Source organism: Coturnix japonica, chromosome 26, assembly GCF_001577835.2.
Source record: "Coturnix japonica isolate 7356 chromosome 26, Coturnix japonica 2.1, whole genome shotgun sequence".
In the NCBI taxonomy this organism is placed as follows: Eukaryota; Metazoa; Chordata; class Aves; order Galliformes; family Phasianidae; genus Coturnix; species Coturnix japonica.
This window is the reverse complement of record NC_029541.1, coordinates 3,434,557-3,453,801: the sequence shown is the minus strand read 5'-3', so window position 1 is coordinate 3,453,801 and position 19,245 is coordinate 3,434,557. Positions and strand designations below refer to the sequence as shown.

At 45.2% G+C, this 19,245-nt stretch overlaps 1 protein-coding gene across 5 annotated transcripts in view; it reads left to right on the top strand.

Moving 5' to 3' along the window:
- The window catches only part of KCND3 (potassium voltage-gated channel subfamily D member 3), an 85,263-nt gene that overhangs the window by 50,882 nt on the left and 15,136 nt on the right, over positions 1-19,245 (top strand). For all 5 annotated transcript variants that reach the window (XM_015885350.2, XM_015885346.2, XM_015885348.2 and 2 more), the window contains exons 3-4: positions 9,137-9,299; positions 18,276-18,377. In XM_015885350.2, coding sequence (XP_015740836.1) covers positions 9,137-9,299; positions 18,276-18,377 — 265 coding nt within the window. The remainder of the gene's footprint in view (positions 1-9,136; positions 9,300-18,275; positions 18,378-19,245) is intronic.

The following is a 19,245-nucleotide window of genomic DNA, read 5'->3' as shown; positions in this document are numbered from 1 at the left end:
GAGCAGCCAGCAGAAGGAAAAGCTCTTTGCTTTCACTGTCTTTTGCAGCAATTTTTTTGCTGCCCTGCCGCAGGGGTTTTTTGTTTTCTGCTTCAGAGTAACAAAATGAGGGGAAGTGACCTAAAGGCTTCCAAAGAACCCAAATGTATCCATAGAAAAGAAAGCAGAAGGAATATGGTTATGAGCATGCAATACTGAAGTCATCCAGCTTGCAGTAAGGCGCAAAGCAAGCTGGCCACAGGTGATCTTCACATCCCAGCAGCAAATGAAAGCGTGATGAATAGGGATAGCATAATGGTTCTACAATCATAACACAGCCCTTTCTGGAGCACACTTTGCATTAAAAGAGATGGGGGGGTGGAGAAGGAGTCATTAAGTATCTCAAGGAAGGTGGAACACAGCACACCCACACCAGCAGCCTTCTGCAATGCAGGGGGAGCACCCCAGCTCAGCTTAGAAGAGCCAGGCAACAATCCCTTTCATACCTCTCTATTTGATGACAAGTGATCTGAGTTCCCCCCACCATTACTTTTAAATATATATATTTGTCAAATTGCATTTAAGGTCCATATTTGATAGATCTAATAGGATGCACAGAGAAGCACGCAGCTCGTTATCTTCTAGACATGCAACGTCCCCTTCACCTGTGGCATCTCTCACTCCAACTAACCCAACTTTATATGCTTCAATATTTGATTATAATTGCTGGCTGCTGAAAACAGAACTTTTGATCAAGGAGAGTAATTCTATGCAAATTTACAGAATTATAGCTATTCTTCACTATAAAATACTACAGACTGTTATTTAAAGAGGAGCTTAGGTGCTTAAATGTAATTAAAGAAACCAAACTGCTAAGGAGAGGATCAAAATTAAAACAGCTTCTCTCTTACAAAAGCAGCCAAAAAACCATCCTGCAGGAGCTGTGAGAAATAGGTTGGCTGTGCATCTGCCTGTTATTTTAGCCAGCAGTGATGAGCTGCCACCTCCACACGGGAGGCAAAGCTGCAAATGCCACAGCAAGAGAAAGCACCACACAAAGACAGTCACCTCCAGATGGAAAGCATTGGCCACTCATTACTGCAGGGCTGAGGCTCTGGTCCCTCTCTGCTCACCCTGCAGGTGATGAAGGCAATGAAGGTTTTGGAGTAGGAACAGTTCTGTGCCCATTTACTGACCAACAGAGTGCTGGGATACACAGTACTCCACCACAACACACTCCTTCTGTTCAATCCTTCAACCCCTTGAAACTCTTTCCAGTTCCAAGTTCTACTGTTCCAGAAGCTGAGGCTTTCAAAAAAACACTTCTTAAAAAGCTAATTAATTCCCCATAGGCTTCCCCCCTCACCCTCCCCAAACTCCTTTTGACTTGGTAAATATCTCTGAGATTGCTTTTTCTATAATCAGTGTTAGCAGCTCATTAAAATGCACAGTATGTGTATCGTTTTGAATGTGACACGGCTCAGCATGGACGCTGAAGCTGCTTAAAAGAAAGACAGAAAAGAAACAGACGAGGATAACATGAAAGCAGAAACCCAACATTGCTTCTGAGTTGACACCAGAGTTAAGAACTTGAGAGCAGGGAGCCTTCAGCCCAGAGATTAGGAGAGCACAGTCTTATTGCACAGCACCCCAACCACTCACTTCAGCCTGCAGATTTCCAGTGAGCTTTCTTTTTCAGAGGGTTTTAATGCTCTAAAAAAGAACTGATTCTACTATCAGGTAATTGTATGAGGTTTTCACTCCGAATAATAGGAGGATTCTTCTCCAGTTAATAATGAATGAAGTAAATTAAAAGGCCTTTAGCGTACGTAGTCTCCTTTATTTCCTGAGCATCCCTTATGCCCCATCATGGTGGGAAACAGGTTAAAGGTGTTGTTTTGGGGTCACAGGAAGAAAATCCAGGTTGAAGGGATCATTCAGTAACAGGTGGCTGCAAAGCTGTTGGTCCACATTATTTGAATGCCTTTAATTCTCTATTGGATAATATACACCTCTGCTCATCTGCAGACAGATTGCAAATGATGGGCAAACAAGGAAGATGACCACAATGCTGCATGTGCTTGCAGTAGCTCTGCTCAGCACACTGCCATCCCATCCTCACAGCACCCCAGGCTTCCTGCATCACCTGTAGCATGAAGGGGACCCATAAGTAAAACAGGAGCAAAGCCCCATCACAGGCACTGCCTGCTGCTGTGTGCTATTAGGGCCAAGGGGAGCCCTGTACCCCTGCACAGCTTGATTCTCATTACTGAGTTTGAGTGCCCACATTAGAATTTAAATTAAACTAAATATTGACCAAAGAAGAGCTTTCTGTTGGTTTCAGGGTGAAAAGCTAAAATTACCAAGGCAACAGGAGGCTGTGGATATAACATCACGCTTTCCCCATCAGGGAAAAACCTTCTGTATGGAGATAAACAGCCAGGGGTGGATGTTTTGTCAGCAAAGAAAGAACCCAAGGGGGTTCTTTTGTTCATATATGATAAAAAGTCCCCACTGTCACAACACAGCAGTGAGCTATTCCCCAAACAGCAGCAGCACCCAGCACCCACACAAAGCATCCTTCCTGCATCCTCAGTACTGGCACTGAGAGTGGAGGATCAGAAGCACAGGGGACAGCCTGGCTGCACGCCGGTGCTTGAGGAATAAGAAAACTGAGTTCACTCCTGGCTTTGTGACAACCAAAGGGAACGGGGCCAAGGGAACATCCATTACTGACAGTGAGGTGCAGAGGTTAAGAATGGGGGCATTTTCTACAAAGGGAAATATAGATCTCCCTATACGGGTTCTTCACTGAAGTCAGTTCCTCCTTTTCTCTACAGCTGTTACCTCAGCAGATTTTGTGTTCCTTTTTGTGTAGGTTCTATGAGGTGGCTGTACAGAAAAGCAAGATATCATACCAAAAAATAGCATATCATTGATGAGATGGAATGATGCAGCAAAGTGCCATTCTTATTAAGGAATAGACAACCACCCTGCATGAGTTCTGAGTTACATGGGCCAATGGGAAGTTTCAGGCTTCACTTCCCATTCCTGTCACTTTCTGCTGTGACAATGACAGCCAGAGAGCCCCAGTTCTGCCATTGAGAAGAGCCAACAGGAGCTCTCTGCCATTCAGACTAAGGCGGCTCTCATTGCAGCCCTTACTTCCAAGGTCTCTGACATTCCTTCCTATGCTCCTTTTAATGAATGGTAATAGAGAACATTTGATTAGAAGCCTTTCATCCATTTAGGAGTAGGGGCTTTAGCTTTCTGACCTACTTTCCTTGCCAGTGGAATTCTGGTTTTAGCTTAAACTCAAGGTCTGAATGTTACCCAAATTCAGACCATCTGTTTTAACAGCCTACAGGCTGAGAAGTCGATCCAAGCCAAAGAGAATAAATGGAACCAGTGTGTGTGTGCATATATTAAGTATTCTTAACACTCCGTGTATTCAATAACTGACTCAGTTTATTCTTGAGTCTACATAAACACTCCTGCTGCTTTAGGCAGGGAACGCTGCTGTTGTAAGGAACATTTATGCCACCAGATGCTACCAAAGGCCTCCACAGTTAGGTCATAGCTCTGGAGCAAGTACAGCACTGGGCAGGCTACAACTCACCCAAGTCCACCTAAGGCTTTAATATGGCTTTGAGGAGGGTTAGTGTGGGCTGCCCAGGAGCAGAAATCCCCCCCATGCAAGCCACTAGGGAACAAGCTGCCCTTCTTCCTTATTTGTACTGGTAGAGAAGCAGTAGAACTTACATCTCCTCCTCCTTTTCCACCTTGACTGAAGCATGTGCACATCTCAGTGCTGACAAAACAGTCCTTTCTTGACTCTAGCAAGTTCCCCAGTTATCCTGAACCACTAAGTTCCTACAAAACAGCTTCTGGCACCATAAGGAATCCCTCTCAGTTTGAGACGCTCCTCATTTCATTGCTTGCACTTTCATTAGAATGAGAAAAGAGCTTAATAGCATCAACAGTTATCAATCAACACTATGTCAAAGCCCCCCGATAAGCAACTGCTGACCACAACTCTTCACTAAGCCCAAACCAGCCTGAGTGCTGCAGATAAGCTCCTGTCGCTACTGCTGATAGGCATCTATAGAACACAGCCCCTCACAGCTTGGCTGCTGGATGTAATTTCAGCAGCATATCCAGGGAGGATGAGAGCATCCGTGTAAACATTAACAACTAAAATATGCTAGAGCAAGAGAAAACAGAAGTGTAAAAACCCAAGCCAAATATCACAGAAGTTGAATACCCAGCTGGGGAGCTGCCCAGCTCAAAACAAGGCAGAAAATAAGTATACTTAATGTAAGAGAAGCCTAGCATGAAATCGCTCTGTACTTCCCCAGACACAGCAGACTGCCATTCCAGTCTGTCACTTGACAGCCTGCTCACAGTCCTCGCATGTTGGCTGCTCAGCGGTGCATCGCACCCTGCCTGGGTGTAGGAGGCTGGAAGAGCTGACATGAGATGTACCACGGCATCCTCACCGACACCCCATGGTCTGCGTCCACAAAACAACTTCAAAACAACTTTACCTTTGGAAAATAGCATGCCAATATTAACTAATTAATCAACACAGCACTTATCCGAGATAGCCCTGAAAATATATGCTGAAAATGGCAATAGCATCTTTGGAGATCTGGAATGGGTGACAGGATAAATGGTGCTGGGGGGGAACGTGGCATGTGTGAGCTCTAAGAGGTCTGGGTTTGATGGGCTACATCCAGCAGGGCACGTGAAATCAGGAATGGGGTAGAGGAAGAGGGAATGAAACCCTAAAGGGAAGATTTGAGTGGCACCAGTCCTGCATTATAGCTTTAAAACCTCTGTTCATTTGTCATGTGCAAAAACAAGGGAGGAATGAGTAATACTTGCCTTTGTTTTCATTGCATCATTGGAAGTGACACGATCATTATTTCACTGGAGGTTCAAAGAAGCATTAGCATAATTACCTTGGACTTGTACCTATTAAACAGAGGGACATCAGCTCCTCTGAGCTGTCAGATGTGACACAGCCTCACAATGCAACTGAGACTTTCTGGCTGAATTTGAGTCATTTTTCCCCTTTGTGTAAACGAAAGCAAGGCAGAGCGATTTACTTACAGTACAGAAAAGGATCTCTCACACCTGGGAAGCTACACGTTAATTCCATGCTTTATTCTCTCATGCAAAAAGCGTTCCAAACCATATTCCCCAATGCAACACATTGCCTTGCTATTCTGTCCTTGCTGTCCTAAAAGCAGAAGGTAAAGGCTTGAGGGAAACTGCCTTTTGACCTTACAGCACTGGGCAAAAGGTTGGAGAGTAAGAAACTCAGAGAGATGTTAATAGTGGTATAAAGCAGAACAGTAAACGGATCTAAAGCAGCACGTGGCTGCTCTGCTAAGAGAGGTGTTGGGATACAGGCTTACCAAATGCCAATTGCACTCTGATCCCCTTTACATCACAGGAACCAGCACCAACAATAACCATCCAATAATAATATTTAATGAACATTAAGGCCCTCCCTGGGCACATTCCTGATATCCACAGTGCCTGGAAAGCTGGCATGATAGAGGGCTGCTGGAAAAGAGCATCCTCTGCAAAGCTCCTCCACTATCCCCACAGCGCCGTTTGTTACTACAAACCCCTCTTTGTAAGGCTGTGAGCATTGCACAGAGAGAAAAGATCACCAGAAATGCTGCTGAGAGCCTATTTTTAGAGTGAGTCATTTGATGAGCTGCTCAGCACCTTATTTATTGCTGTCTCCAGCTGGAGGAGCTAAGCAGCATCCAGACACCTCTGCTGCTAAAACCAGAGCTCGGAAGCAGTGACCTCTATTTGAAAACATTTTCTTCATTGACAGGGAGAAAAACAGCAGCACATTATGTTGCCAGGGCTAATAGCTGCTAATTACAGTGCGTGCCATATGACCCCTTTTATACTCTAAGAACAAAGACATCCCAAAACAAATAAATAAAATACTGAAGCTCGATACTCACAGCCTTTCCCAGCCTACAGACTGAGCACTTAGAAGTGCTTTCTTAATGCTTTGCTTCTGGTTTGTTTGTTGGGAGGCTTTGTGGGTGTGAGCCTCAGTGCTCACAGAGCATCCTGAGATGGAAATGCTGCTGTAAAGAAACACCAGGAAGGAGAAGAGCCATGTTAAGCATGGGGTGACCATGCAGAAGCTGCAGAGCACCTATGGGTCACAAACCTCTGTGTGCAGCAGCACACAGCCGCAGGTGCAGCATAGCACAGGCAGTGAGCAGAACAACCAATTCAGCAGCTGTAAGCTGGCCAATCTGCTGCCATCCAACTGCATTTCTGGCAAAATAAACAGCAAATGTGTTTACCTCTAGGCATGTTCCACTTCTAACCTAGCCAATCCTCAGTGTTTATCTCTGGATGTGCCCACAGCCACGTATAGGCTGCTGCCTCCAGCTTTCTCTGCAATGCTTTGCATTATTAACACTGGTAACTCAGCAGCACTTGGGGTTCTGCTGGGTGCACTCAGGGCTCAGGGCACTCATAACATCACCCAACCAAGCAGGCAGAGCAGGTGACCAAATGCCATGTCAGCAATGGAGAACTGAGGTCCAAAAAGCTGAAATGATTTATGAAAGGTCACAGGAAAATAAAAAAACTATCAAATTTGTGGCCTCTGTTGTTTGTATTAAAGGCTCGAGCCTCTGAATGTTAATCATGACCTCGCTCTTCTATCTTCTTACTGCTCTAATGAGCTTATTGATTAATTACTTAAAACACGCTTTCTGTAGGAGTTTTTTTAGGTGACAAGTTGCCACGTATGAAACAAATGAATGGGAAAGTTGGATGCTTTCATTCCATTAAAAGAAAAAAAGTTCAGGTTTAAAAATACCCAATTAGCACTAACTGAAATCCAATACTTGAGATTATTCGGTTCTGTCTCTGTTATAAAGATGCCCCGTGTGCCATTTGGGACAAAAACAAATTGTCACTCAGTAATTAACATTGCAGGAGCCACACGTATGTCAGTATAAGCACGGGTAGAAAGGCAGCAAGTTACTGGTTCCATCCAAGCCTCATCCCAACCCAAATTAAAGGCAAGTCTAATATCTGCAGCACTGACATTCACACACACCTTCCTCAACAGGATGAGACAGAGTGCAGCTGCTGTGCCAGCTCTAAGCCACCCCTGGCACAGCTCATCAAATGCAATTCAGGTCTGAACGCTGCCACTGCTTTGTATTCTGCCTTGTTCCTCTCCCCTGCAGATGTCAGAGTAATGCATGAACTCTAAGCCCAGCATGGCAACGGTGCTGAAAGGAATGCACACCTGGAGCTAACCCAGAAACCTTCAAGGTCTGAATGAAGCTTTCTTTTTAAGAATAGGTCATCTAAAAATGGCCCAAGTCACCAAAGCACAGCAGCACTGTGATCACAAAGCTAGGACGTGTCCCGTTGTTGCTGACACTTCCCTTGTAGGTCAGTAGCCCAGCAAAGCTGGAGAACACTGCTGTAATGTGCCCCATATGGCCCAGAGCCCCCCATACAGCTCAGAGCCCCCCTTCCAATCCCTCTGCAGGTAATTCTGCATCAGATACAGAGGAGTGATGGCACTAGGAGGAGAAATTCTCCCTCCCATGTCTGCACCACCTGCTCCAGTCAGTGCCACATTTCCCATCCCAATATCCCTCATAATGGTTTTGCAAACAAAGTTCTGCACTTCCCCAGCAAAAAAAAAGAAAAAAACCCTTCTCTGTTCTCCCAGATCTACCCTGAGGGTGTTAAAAGCATCTGCTCTGAAGTCACAAGTAATGAGGAAACTCAGCCTGGGTGCAAGGAGAAAACTCAACGAGGCTGTGAGCCAGACGCTTATCATTATACTTTGTACCAATGCACTGAAGGGCTTTCTCTCAGTACTCCAGGTCACCAAGATCACATTTGAGGCATATGATTAATTTTCAGCCCTACTGTGTGAAGGGGCAGCAGGAAAAATAGAGAAAGATTCTTATTTTTTTTTTTTTTAGAACAGTGTTAAATGAGGAAGGAGACCTTGTCACTTGGCAAGAGCTTCAAAACTGTCTTGGCATGAAGCAGCAGCAGCTAGAAAGTTAACAGACATAAATAGCACGTTATTGATTTGTGGTATTGCGAGGGGTTTGAGTGCAGTGAAGGCAGGTGAATGCAGAAGGATCCTGCTTGGAATAATTTAGCTTACACAAGTGATGTCTGAAAAATAAAGGCCCGACTATAAATCACTTTACTATCAATATTTGCTCCATCAAACACCAAAATATCCCAAAGAAACCCCAAACACCATCTGATAGCAAAGAGAAACCACTTGTTGCCCCTCGAAGGGCTCAGCCTTTACTTCTAGCATCATTTTCCTGTCTCCTACAAAACTTCACCAGTGCTTGCAATGGGGTTTCCTGTGCTGACCTCCTGAGCCACTGTGGGAATTCATGCACTCCGGTGGTTTGCACGTGGCCATTTTGGTGCCAAATCTATTTTTTTATCTTACAATAAAATACCACCTAAATGGCTCGCTGAAACAAGGCCTGTGAACTCAGTCAGTGCCTGTGAGAATCACATTCGTGCCTTACTCTAGGAGCATCAGCTACAAAGGAACCTTTTGCTACACGATCAGAACACACCTCCACTTTCTGAATGGGTTTCCATTTGCAGATGATAACTTTGAAGCCAATTGGAGAGGACAAACTACAGAGGAGAATGAGCCTCCAATGGAGGCTTCCATTGCACTGGCGGTGTTTGGGGTAGCAACATCTGCACTGCCAACCTCTGGTGCCCACCTGGTTATCAGGAGCTGGGCTGCGAGGTGTGGAACCTCAGCAATGTGCAATGGACAAAGCACATTGGTTTTCTCTACTTAGAGCCAATGTTAAAGCTTAAGTATAAAACTCCTGCAGAAAACTTTCGTAACTTGCAAAATAAAAGCCACAAACTGCAGAAAGACCCCCAAAAAAAGCACTTAGCAGAGCAGTGCTTATGTGTTACGTGCAATCTAAAGAACCTGGGTCAACAGCATGAGGGATTTGTTGCTTGTCTAAGCATTGCTATCAGGATGCTCACCTTGCTGCTCAGAGAACCTGGAAAGGCTCTCTGGAAAGCCATTACATGGGTCTGAAGGGAGAACCTCCCATATGTGTGTGTTTCCCCCTAGCTACGGTGACATGGTGCCCAAGACCATTGCTGGGAAGATCTTCGGCTCCATCTGCTCGCTGAGTGGGGTGCTGGTCATCGCCCTGCCCGTTCCTGTCATTGTCTCCAACTTCAGTCGCATCTACCACCAGAACCAACGTGCCGACAAGCGCCGGGCACAGAAGGTAAGCAGCCGCACCAGGACACTCAGCTGCATCACACACACAACCATGGATCACCTTGCAAAGCAGCTCCAACATCATCCTGGCCAGGCAGGATGCTGAAGCTGCATCCCAGTTCACTTTTTCCTTTACTCATTGGACCATGTTCCAATTGATGGCAAAGAAACGTATCACCGAGGCTGATGCCGATATGATTGATGGCAGCTTTTATAAGGTCCGCAGTGTATTATTTCCCCCATTTGAATTTCTAATTCCCCTGATATCAGATTAATTTCTGGGCTGAGAAAGTTTTCTCAAGTCAGAAGTGTGACTAATTTTCACATGAACTCCCCTGCATGAATACTAAAGAGAGCCAACAAACCAGCAGCACGTGGCTGGCCGGCTCTCCAGGGATGGTCAGGACGTACACAGGCGAGAGCAGAATCTGCTTTGGTAACACAGCCTTGTTCCAGCACCAACCTGCAGTGATTAAATTTCTTCTTTGGGAATAGAAGTTTAGTAATAGTTAGAACTCTGTCCCCATCTAATTAGAGTCACAAAGACATTTATGTGGCTTTTTCAGGACGGCTGGATACAGCTCATTGCGCTTTCTCAGTCCTTGAATACATCCCCCAGCTTGTTATAAGCAGAGTTGAGGACACACAGCTTTGAAGAAGTAGCACAGACATCTTTTCTCACTTCCTAGTGTGCTAAATAAATCCTTTTTCTCCTTTAATTGAGGATTAGATTGTAAAATTATTATAAACTGAACTTCTTCCAAAGCACTGATTCCAAGAATCGTAGCTGGGACAAGCGACTCTGAAGGCTGCCCAGGCTATGGATCATTCTGCTGTTGGCATGAACTCAAATGAAGTTGTCCAGTGAGAAATAATTGAGACAAAAGCCTTGAAAGAGCATCCAGCTGAGGAGGGGGCACAGTGCTGAGAGCTGAAGGTTGAGGTGTGAATAAGGGGATGGGGGGTGGCTGTTACAACAGCCAAGGAGAAAGGTGCCATGAAAAGAAAGGGGGAAGAACAGAGAGCAAAACAAAGCCACCACCACCACCAGTGATTTAGTCAGCTCAGAGGTAAATTATTCCTTGCCAAACCTGCACTGCAAGAAAATTAATTACGGGGAGATCTGGCAATCTTAATTTATTGCGCTGTGTCATCAAGGTTTGTTCTCTGGCAGGCAGCAAGGACCAGGTCACTCTGAATGGGAGACAAATTGATCATGTCTGACAAGGTTCACTTTGGTAAAATTGTGTTGGTTTTTTTTCTCTCCCCCCAAAGACTTTTTTTTTTCTCCCCTTTTTTTTTAATGACATGCTAAGAATAGACCTTCCTGACATTGAAGTGATGCTGTTCTTCACTGAATGTCAAAGCCTCTGGTTTTAAAGGAGAATTTGATGCTTAACGGGCTTGACAATTGAATGACTTTGTAACTCAGGTAGTGATGGTGCCTCCCTTGCTGTGCTCAGCTTGAGCAAACTCAACCTCCCTTGGGGTAAGAGCAAAATCAAACCAGGCCACCACAAGAGTGTGGACTGTACTGCAGAAGCCTTGAGAAAGCCTTATTTCATCCCCTAAGCAATACCTTCCCAGAGAAGAACTGAAACCCCCAGTTTAGGCAAGAAAAGGGCAACCTGGGCAAAACTGAGGGCAGAGCAGCCCTCAAAAACAACTGCAACACAGGACTGAAAGCTGAAACTTTGGCTGTCAAAAAGCAGACGTACAAATGAGGTGAGGCAGAGGAGTGGACTCATTGCCTGGTTGGTGAATTAAAGCGTTCCATCATACAGCCAATAGCAGCAAAGAAAGGGATGCAGGACAAGGGAAAAGCCGTATCTTTTCAGATAGAAGTTGACAAGAGGAAATAGATGGAGGTAGATTACTCTGGAGCACAGAGATCCTTGTGAGATGGTTGTGCACACACAGCCACGACTGCAGGAGGATGCAAAGGTAACTATGGAGATGCTGAGAGGGGCTTCAGCCACAAGGAAGGATGCAGATAGCTCATAGAGGCACATTGGAAACAGCCTGTTCTGGAGCCACCGCCACTCCCAGAGGCACAAGAAACAGCCACTGAGCTGCCAAGAGGGAAAACGGTGACGAAGAGAATGCTCAGTCCCAGATTTATGCCATCATCTCACCCATGAGAAAGACAGCCCACACACCCGTCAATAACAGGGCCATTATAATAATTGATTTTCTACAGAGCATGGGAGTCAGCTTTGAAATGTTCTGTTTCTTCAGCTGACACCCTAAATTTTGGAGGTGGGTTAGTGAGCTTCATTCAGAGCATAGAACAGAACGGCCAGAAACAGCGAGCAGAGCAGAGCTGGGAGCTCAGCGACAAAGCGTGACTCAGTCCCAGCAGGGGATGGGGTTGGGAACTTCAGGAGGGAGAGAAACAATAAGGTTAAATCTGGAGCTGGCTGACATTTAAAAAAACACAGTTTTGGGTTGTTTTTTGTTAGTTTTTTTTTTTCTTTCCCCAACCACAATGAACCTTCATGGAATACGCTCTCGTTGTTGTTGATATTTAACAGTTACTGACATAGAGGGAAAAAAACCAACTTAGTTTTGTTTTTGTTTTGATATTTAAAGAGAGAAATCAGGTTTCCTGGTGTGGGTCAGTGTTTGCTGCATCCCCTGATACAGCAAGGGGAAAGGAACGAAGCAACCAGGAGCCCTTCCTCACCACTTGCTTTCCCGAGTGTTATGAAATAGGAATTCTCCACCAGTTCAGCCAGTTTGAAATCCCTGGGTGCCAAATTACATAAGACAACTAGATGTAACCACCTCTGAAAGCAGCGATTGAAATCAGCAAGCTAGAGCTTACAGGTTTCACCTGCGAAGCAAGCCCATTTATCTATATACCAAGCCTGATGTCGATAGTGGCCCAACGCCCAGCTTCAATCACATCCACCAATATCCAGAAGCCTCTCTGCATTTGTTTCGAGCCTTGAGGTGCTTTTCGTGGCAGATCTCAGCCATAAACAGGTAACAGCCACAATGCTCAGGAAGCTGATGGATCCATCCTGGGGCAGCTCCTCACAGGAGGTACCCGCTCCCACCTGTTGGAGCTGGGATGTGCAGCAGCTTTGGCCAGATGGCTCATTATGTAGCACAGTCGGTAGGATTTGTAATGGCTGAGGTTGCCTGATTCATCCCAGATGTCTAAATAAATGCAATCTGAAATTGCCTTGTCAAGGAGACCAGCATGGGAAAGCATTCAGCCAAAAATGTCATCAAGCTTTGGATGCAGGTTCTGGAGATCAGAATTTTTACTGTTACCTCTGTGAATTACTTATTTTCCTGTTGCACTAAAGTAATGCAGAATCAAGTGTGCTGAGTGCTGTCGAGCATCCATGCAGTCCCATCTATGCACCAAACACAACACCCCTGTGCCAATTGCAATGCATAGTTACTTCTAGATTAAGGAACATGAATGCATCCATAGGCAATAAAGTGGGTAGCGATGGAAGTAAAGCTCACTGCCATTTGTGCCATGCAAGCAATTAGCAGATGAAGAGCAACATTTGTCCCTGAGACATGTGGTGCTAAGATGGCAGCAGAGGTCTCCATGTACCCCAGTCTGTTGAATGGATAGGAAAGCCTTGCAACCTGCCAGCACATCACCCAGGTCCTCTGCAAACACTCCCAGAGATATTTCACAGCCCAATTTGAAAGGTCCCAGATCTCATTATTCCACTCCTCCCACTCCACCCAGCAGCTGTGGTCACAAAGTCTGACTCAGAACACATCTATGTTGTTTGGAGGTCATGAAAATCCAACCAATCAGTAGCAGGGGATATCTTCAGCATCAGATCAGGCTCTCAACCAGCACAAGGCAGGCTCTTTCTGGGCACCAACAAGAGCCTGCCATCCTCTGTTGTCTCCCCACCACAGCCTGTCTCATTGTTCTGACAAACACAGATGCTACAGCAGCATCACCCTCCCAAACCTCCCTCGCTGTGACTCAGGTTTCCTTGAGCGTAAAACTGGGATTAATCCACTTCTCTTCCCATCTCAGTGGTTTCTCACCATTAGCTCATACGCACATACAGGGCTATAAACCAAAACTATCTCACTGCTCCATTGGAGATAGTTTCTCTTGTCTCTGTTTGTCACAGTAGAGCAGAACTCTGCTATTTACTATGCAGCCCGCTGCCTGTTGGTAATTTGAGCCACCTGTTCCCCATGTAAGTGCAGCCATTTAAACCGAACTCGGCATTAACACTGAACAAATACAATCATAAAGAGTAATTCTACGCATTGTCCGGGAGCTCCAGCATCCACCGCCAGTGCATTTCTATCCACGTGTGAAACAACATCCTTTGGTTGGTAACTGAGTCGGGACAATTAGGAGCCATTCTATGATAGGAACGTGCAACAATGCTGGATTGCACAAACAAGGGCCAGAGATGTGAGTAACCATGACAACTGCAGAGCTTTCTGCTGACAAACCAGAGAGCTCTCCAGCACCCGATATAGCACGAGAAGCAGGTTTTTCCCTTGACGTTTGCCAAATCAAGGCATGTAGCCAATGTTTTGTGGCTGTCAGTGTAAAGACGTGAGCTGTGACACACATTCTTCCATAAGCCTCCATTTACCAGATGTGACCACGGGATGGGTTTGTGAATAAAGAGCAAAGACAAGAAAGGGAATGGTCTACGCAGGAAGAAAACGTCAATACGATGGCAGCTAATTAAACCTGGTGGTAAATACAAGCAGGCTGGAAATCAGAAGACATTGTTGAAAGAGTTGAATGAGGTTCTAAAATAGGTGCCCTGTAGGAGTGAGAGCTTTGCAAACATCCATCCAGAGCTTAAGTTCGTCATGAAAACATACAAGGAGTTGGCAGCAGGAAGGGACCAGCCTCAGTGCTCCAAGAACCTCCCAATCAATGTGTGCATCCCAACCGATGTGTGCACCCCAAGTCAAGCTCTGCATAACATGGCTCTTCTCAAAGCTCCATTTCATCAGCCAGAATGCTTATGACCAGTACAGAAGTTAAGATCCATTAAGCTCCCTATTCTGTGCATTGTTGTCTAAATAGGTTGAACACCTTCAGTGTTAGAGAAGATTAAGCCATAACACCTGAAACGATGCTCTGATGCTTTAATGGTGCCCAAGATAAGTTAATGATTAAAAGGAGAGCCAAAGAGATGGGGAGGGGAACCATTTCCTCTCTGGATACTAACAAAGAGGTTCAAAATAAGATCTGATTGTAAGAGATTCTATCAAATTCTATAGGAGTACAAGGAGTTCTACACAGTCTGGTATTCATATGTGGACTCTTCTGTCTCTGCAATAACTCCATTGCCTGCCTATTGCAACAGCCAGACAGAACGAGGGTTAGGAGAATAATCACTGGTACTTATTATATGGGCCATTTGCTTTTTAAGCAGCTGTTATTCACACACTCTTCAAATGCATGTAATGACCTGAGTCCTAATCTGGCAGCCCAGCCTGCTTCCAAGCTCTGCTAAAGTTGGCATAGCAGCTTCCCAGAGCCCTAAGTAGGACAAATGAGCATCACTTGGCTGTACTGAAGAAAGCACTCTACAGGCAGTAGATTCATTTAACTTCTTGACAGCTTTAATAACAACATTTAAATATATCTATTATTTTTTAATAGAAGAATGTTCTATTTTCCATGTGACAAAGGGAAGCTACTACAACACCTTAGTGTGGATAGCAGATAAAGTGAGATAGGAAGGATGATGCAAACAGCAGGGGCAGCCTTGAGGAGGGAGCAGGACCTGACACTCGTGCTCCATTGCCTTGCAAAGAGGCACCAAAGATCTGGAAAGCTGACGACGTCTGGCAAATGTGAAATTATGTCATAGGTTGTAACTTAATAGCTTATAATACCACATAAATCAAGAGCGAACGCTGTCTCCATAAGTACTAGATGAAAATCATTAATAAATAATAATTAGCTGTTTCCTGGGCCTGCCATCTGGTAAGCATTTCTCCTAGCCTGCAAATCCTGCTTCTTTCCTGCTCCAAAGCAGCTAGAAAATGAAGATAGGCTTTTCTTTCTCTCCTTCATTAGTCCCTTTGGGAAGTGCAGGTACCCAGGGTGCTGCCAGCCCCCCTCCCTCACATGCACAGGGCTTCACAGCTGCTTACCCCAAATCTCCTTCCTTACAAAGCAACAAGGAGACAGAAGTTATGGAGACCTGCCTTCCATCCAGCTCTAAAGAACACACGTGCACCAGGACAACCAAATTAACCACTCTAACCTGCAAGTGGCTGTCATTAGTATTATTATTTTCATCCTAGAAATTATCTTCCAGATTAGGTCATATGCATTTTGAGATCCTGCTGTTTCCTAGCAACTCCTCTTACCACTTCACATGCAGACACAGCGTGCCGCTTTCTTTTCCTTTTTTAGCCTCTTGGTGCAGGGGTTATATTCAGTAACAGTGATCTCAGGCCCAGCCCTGATGACCCTTAGTCTGTCACATCTATGAGTGAGATGCAGAAGGCAGCCACCCCACCAATGGCACTCACAGCAGACTGTAAGAAAACGCACAGCAGAAGCACGGAGCTGTGTAAATGGAGGGCTGACATAACAAAACTGCACCCACAGGTGTTACAAACCAGCACCGTTTTGAGGAGCCCATCAGCCTAAAGCTCCAGGTTAAGTACAGACAGGGTGAAGTACAGGGTTCACTACAAAACACTGCTCAGCAAAGCTTGCATGGGACGCCCTAAGTGCAAGGCTTCAGCTTCTGTCATTTGCTCCTCTCCTATTTGTGCTCTAACAACTTTGCTCCCAGCTGCAATCAAAGTCCTGCACCTTGCACCACCATAAAGCCTGGACCTAAATATCACAGCAAGCTTGCATTGCTTTCCAAGTAACACACACAAACAGGATTGAAGTATGGCTTTCCTACTGTTTCTAGCCCAACTGTCTGGAGGGCCAAACCAATTTTAGGCACCAGTTTTAATTAACTTCTCTAGCTGACTTAATCAAGATATCTACCAAATTTAATCACGATGCAGGCACCGTTAGGTGATGCGACTCTCCTAGACAGCCTTCTGTGTGAGGAAAATAGGATTAATTTCTGCCCTGCCCCACTGACATTTTTTAAAATAACAACGTCTGTTCTAAACTACAAAAGCTATGGGGTTTAATTATTAAGAGAGCCAGTGGCCCTATTTCAAAGGAGAAAAGAGAACAGACCTCAGAAATGAACCGTCTCCAGTCCATGTGGAGTACAGCTATTAATATTTGATCTCCTGCTAGCCTGGAGGCAAAGGGAATAATGTTCATTACAAGAGCCTAAGACTGAATCCACTTTAACAACTGAGTGAACTGATGATGATAGCAACCGAAGGCGACAATGAAACCGTTCCCACTGAATGTGAGGTGCCTAAGTTGTGAACTTGTTCTTCCTGCAGCTAAAGGAGCTGATGTTCTGTCAAGCCCAGAAAGGAAAACGAAAGGAAGTCTTCTGGAAACAAACAGACTCCTTACATCTCTCTCCATCTGGTACTTGGGTGTCTGAATCAGAAAACCCTTCTGAAGACAGAGACTTCAGCCTGAAACGAGCCAACTTAAGAAATGCAAACTGCTCAGCTCCAGGCTCAGTCAATGCCTGCCTGCAGCCCCTGCATATTTTGCATGCAGAGGTCAGCCTCTGTCCACGTCCCAGAGCAAAAGTAAATAGGAAAGACCTCAGAAAAACAGGACTAATTTCCCACTCTTGTTGCATCTCCAGTACAGAGCAACTTTTGGCCATTTCACTCTTGCAGAGTTAACGTTAAGATGGGACAAATCTAGCTGAAATATAGAAAAGAAACGCAGTTTCGGATGTCCCCATTTTGGGGTGACAAAAAGCATGTCCATTTTTCAGGCTGGTCATAGCCTGTGCCTCCTAATTAAGGCTGCCAACCCACATCCTGCACATGTTGTCCCCTGAGAAACTGCCTGCTGAAGCAGATGCTCTTAAGGTTCAACACTGAGAGCCAGAGTCACTCATGCACATACAGTAATAGAGCTCCCAGAATTATTACACTCTCTGGACCCACTGCAGATATTTGCCTCTTGGCTTTACTCTCCAGAAAGCTCGTACCCATTAGCACCTCTAATTAAAAGGGGAAAAAAATCACGAGTTCCATGTTATTTAAAAAGATTATGCAGCGTTTTAAAATACAGCACAATGTAATTATTTTTAATAGCCGCAGCTATTTCATGTATTTACTTCTAATGGCGTTTGAGTCAGAAATTAACAGTAGGAAAAGGCAAATCAGCACTTGACAGAGAAGGAGACGGCATTTGAAAAGATTAACTGGGAAGCTGAAAACCTGTGGGATCAAAAAGGGGAAGAGGGCCTTATTAGCTTTCCTTTCTTGTTTTGCTCTGGACTGCTTTATCATTTAACTTGCCCCTTTAGAGGTCAGGGATAAATGAAAGTGAGAAGAGCATCGATGCAGAATGACTTCTGTCAGTTTGCAAAGAGATGCATGGTTTTGTCTCAAGTCCTGCGTTATCAGCCACCAAAGTTCATGAACTGACACTGCTGGTGTAGAGGACAAAAGGAACAAATAAAGTGCCTTTCAGTGCTGCAGGATGAGGAATGAAGACTTTTCACTACTATTTCCCAGCATTAAGTCCACAATCCATGCTATTCAGGTGGGCAGTGAAGCAAGTTACCAAATAGCACTCAGCTGAAGATGAGCATCTTGACAACCAGCCCCCCAAAAGACTAATAACTCCTGAAAGAACAAACAGATCTGCAGGATCCTTTTCCTTAACTCTGTAGAGGCTGACAGCATTGCAGGTCATGCACATCAGCTGTTTGTACTCAGGCAGGCAGACGTGTGCCAGCTGATCTCAGCCACATCCTCATCCCCTGTGCCCCTGCTACTCACCCCCAGGGCTTCTCAGGTACAGAGAGACCCTGAAACATCCTTAGTCCAGATACAGACAGTACAGCTGTGCCAATGTCTAAATTAAGCCTGTTTGTATCTCCTGCAGAAAGCTCGGCTTGCAAGGATCCGTGTGGCCAAGACAGGCAGCTCCAATGCCTACCTGCACAGCAAACGCAATGGCCTGCTGAACGAAGCCCTCGAGCTGACGGTGAGTGCAGAACCCCATCCCCGCTCCTCCCCCTCCAGGCTCCCTTCTCTCCCCATTGCCACCCAAATCGTTCATTACTTAACTTGGCAGCCCCACACACCAAATGGCATTACACCCTAACTGCCCTTGTGTACAGTATAGGCAGCACGGAGGAATACTCAGCTGTATTTGATGGGTTGGATGAGAGGAAAACAATTCCTCAGGCTTCTTCTTGAGCCAAGGAAGGATCTGGCCTCCTATCATGGACCAGCTTTGTGGTTCCCTCAGAACCCAATGCAATGAAGCTGTTGGAGCTGTACTGATTTACACCACCTGCCCATGCCAGAATTATCCACATTCTTTCAACACACAGTGATTTATTTATAGAAGTCTCTCTCTAATACAGACCATCTCATTGTGCCCAACAGGACAGGAAAACATTCCCTAGCTCCTGTTTCAGGCAGTTTGGTGGTAGGTTTATTTTTAATAGAAAGGCATCTGGAGGCTAATATTAGCTATTCAGGAGGGGAAAAAAAATAATCAAAGTGCGTCAGATTGCTCAGCAGAATCAGTGAAAAGGAGAGGAGGTTATTACATTAAGCCTGATCAACACCAGAGCCAGTATTAACACATTTCATGGATTCCATTTTAAATAAATCAGCCTTTCTTGCATGTGGGGAGCAAGATGAAGAATGTCTAATTGAGCCCTCACATGAGATGCTACTCTGTGCAGGTGAGGATAATGGAGTTGGGTCTGGAATTGCTTTTAAGCAGCCCCTACAAAAGCACTTCACTCAAAGCACGCATTTGAAAGGCAGGATTGCCTGGATCACTTTCTGTTCTCTCCTCCAAAACATGTCCTGACTGCACATCCAGCATCTCCTGCTTA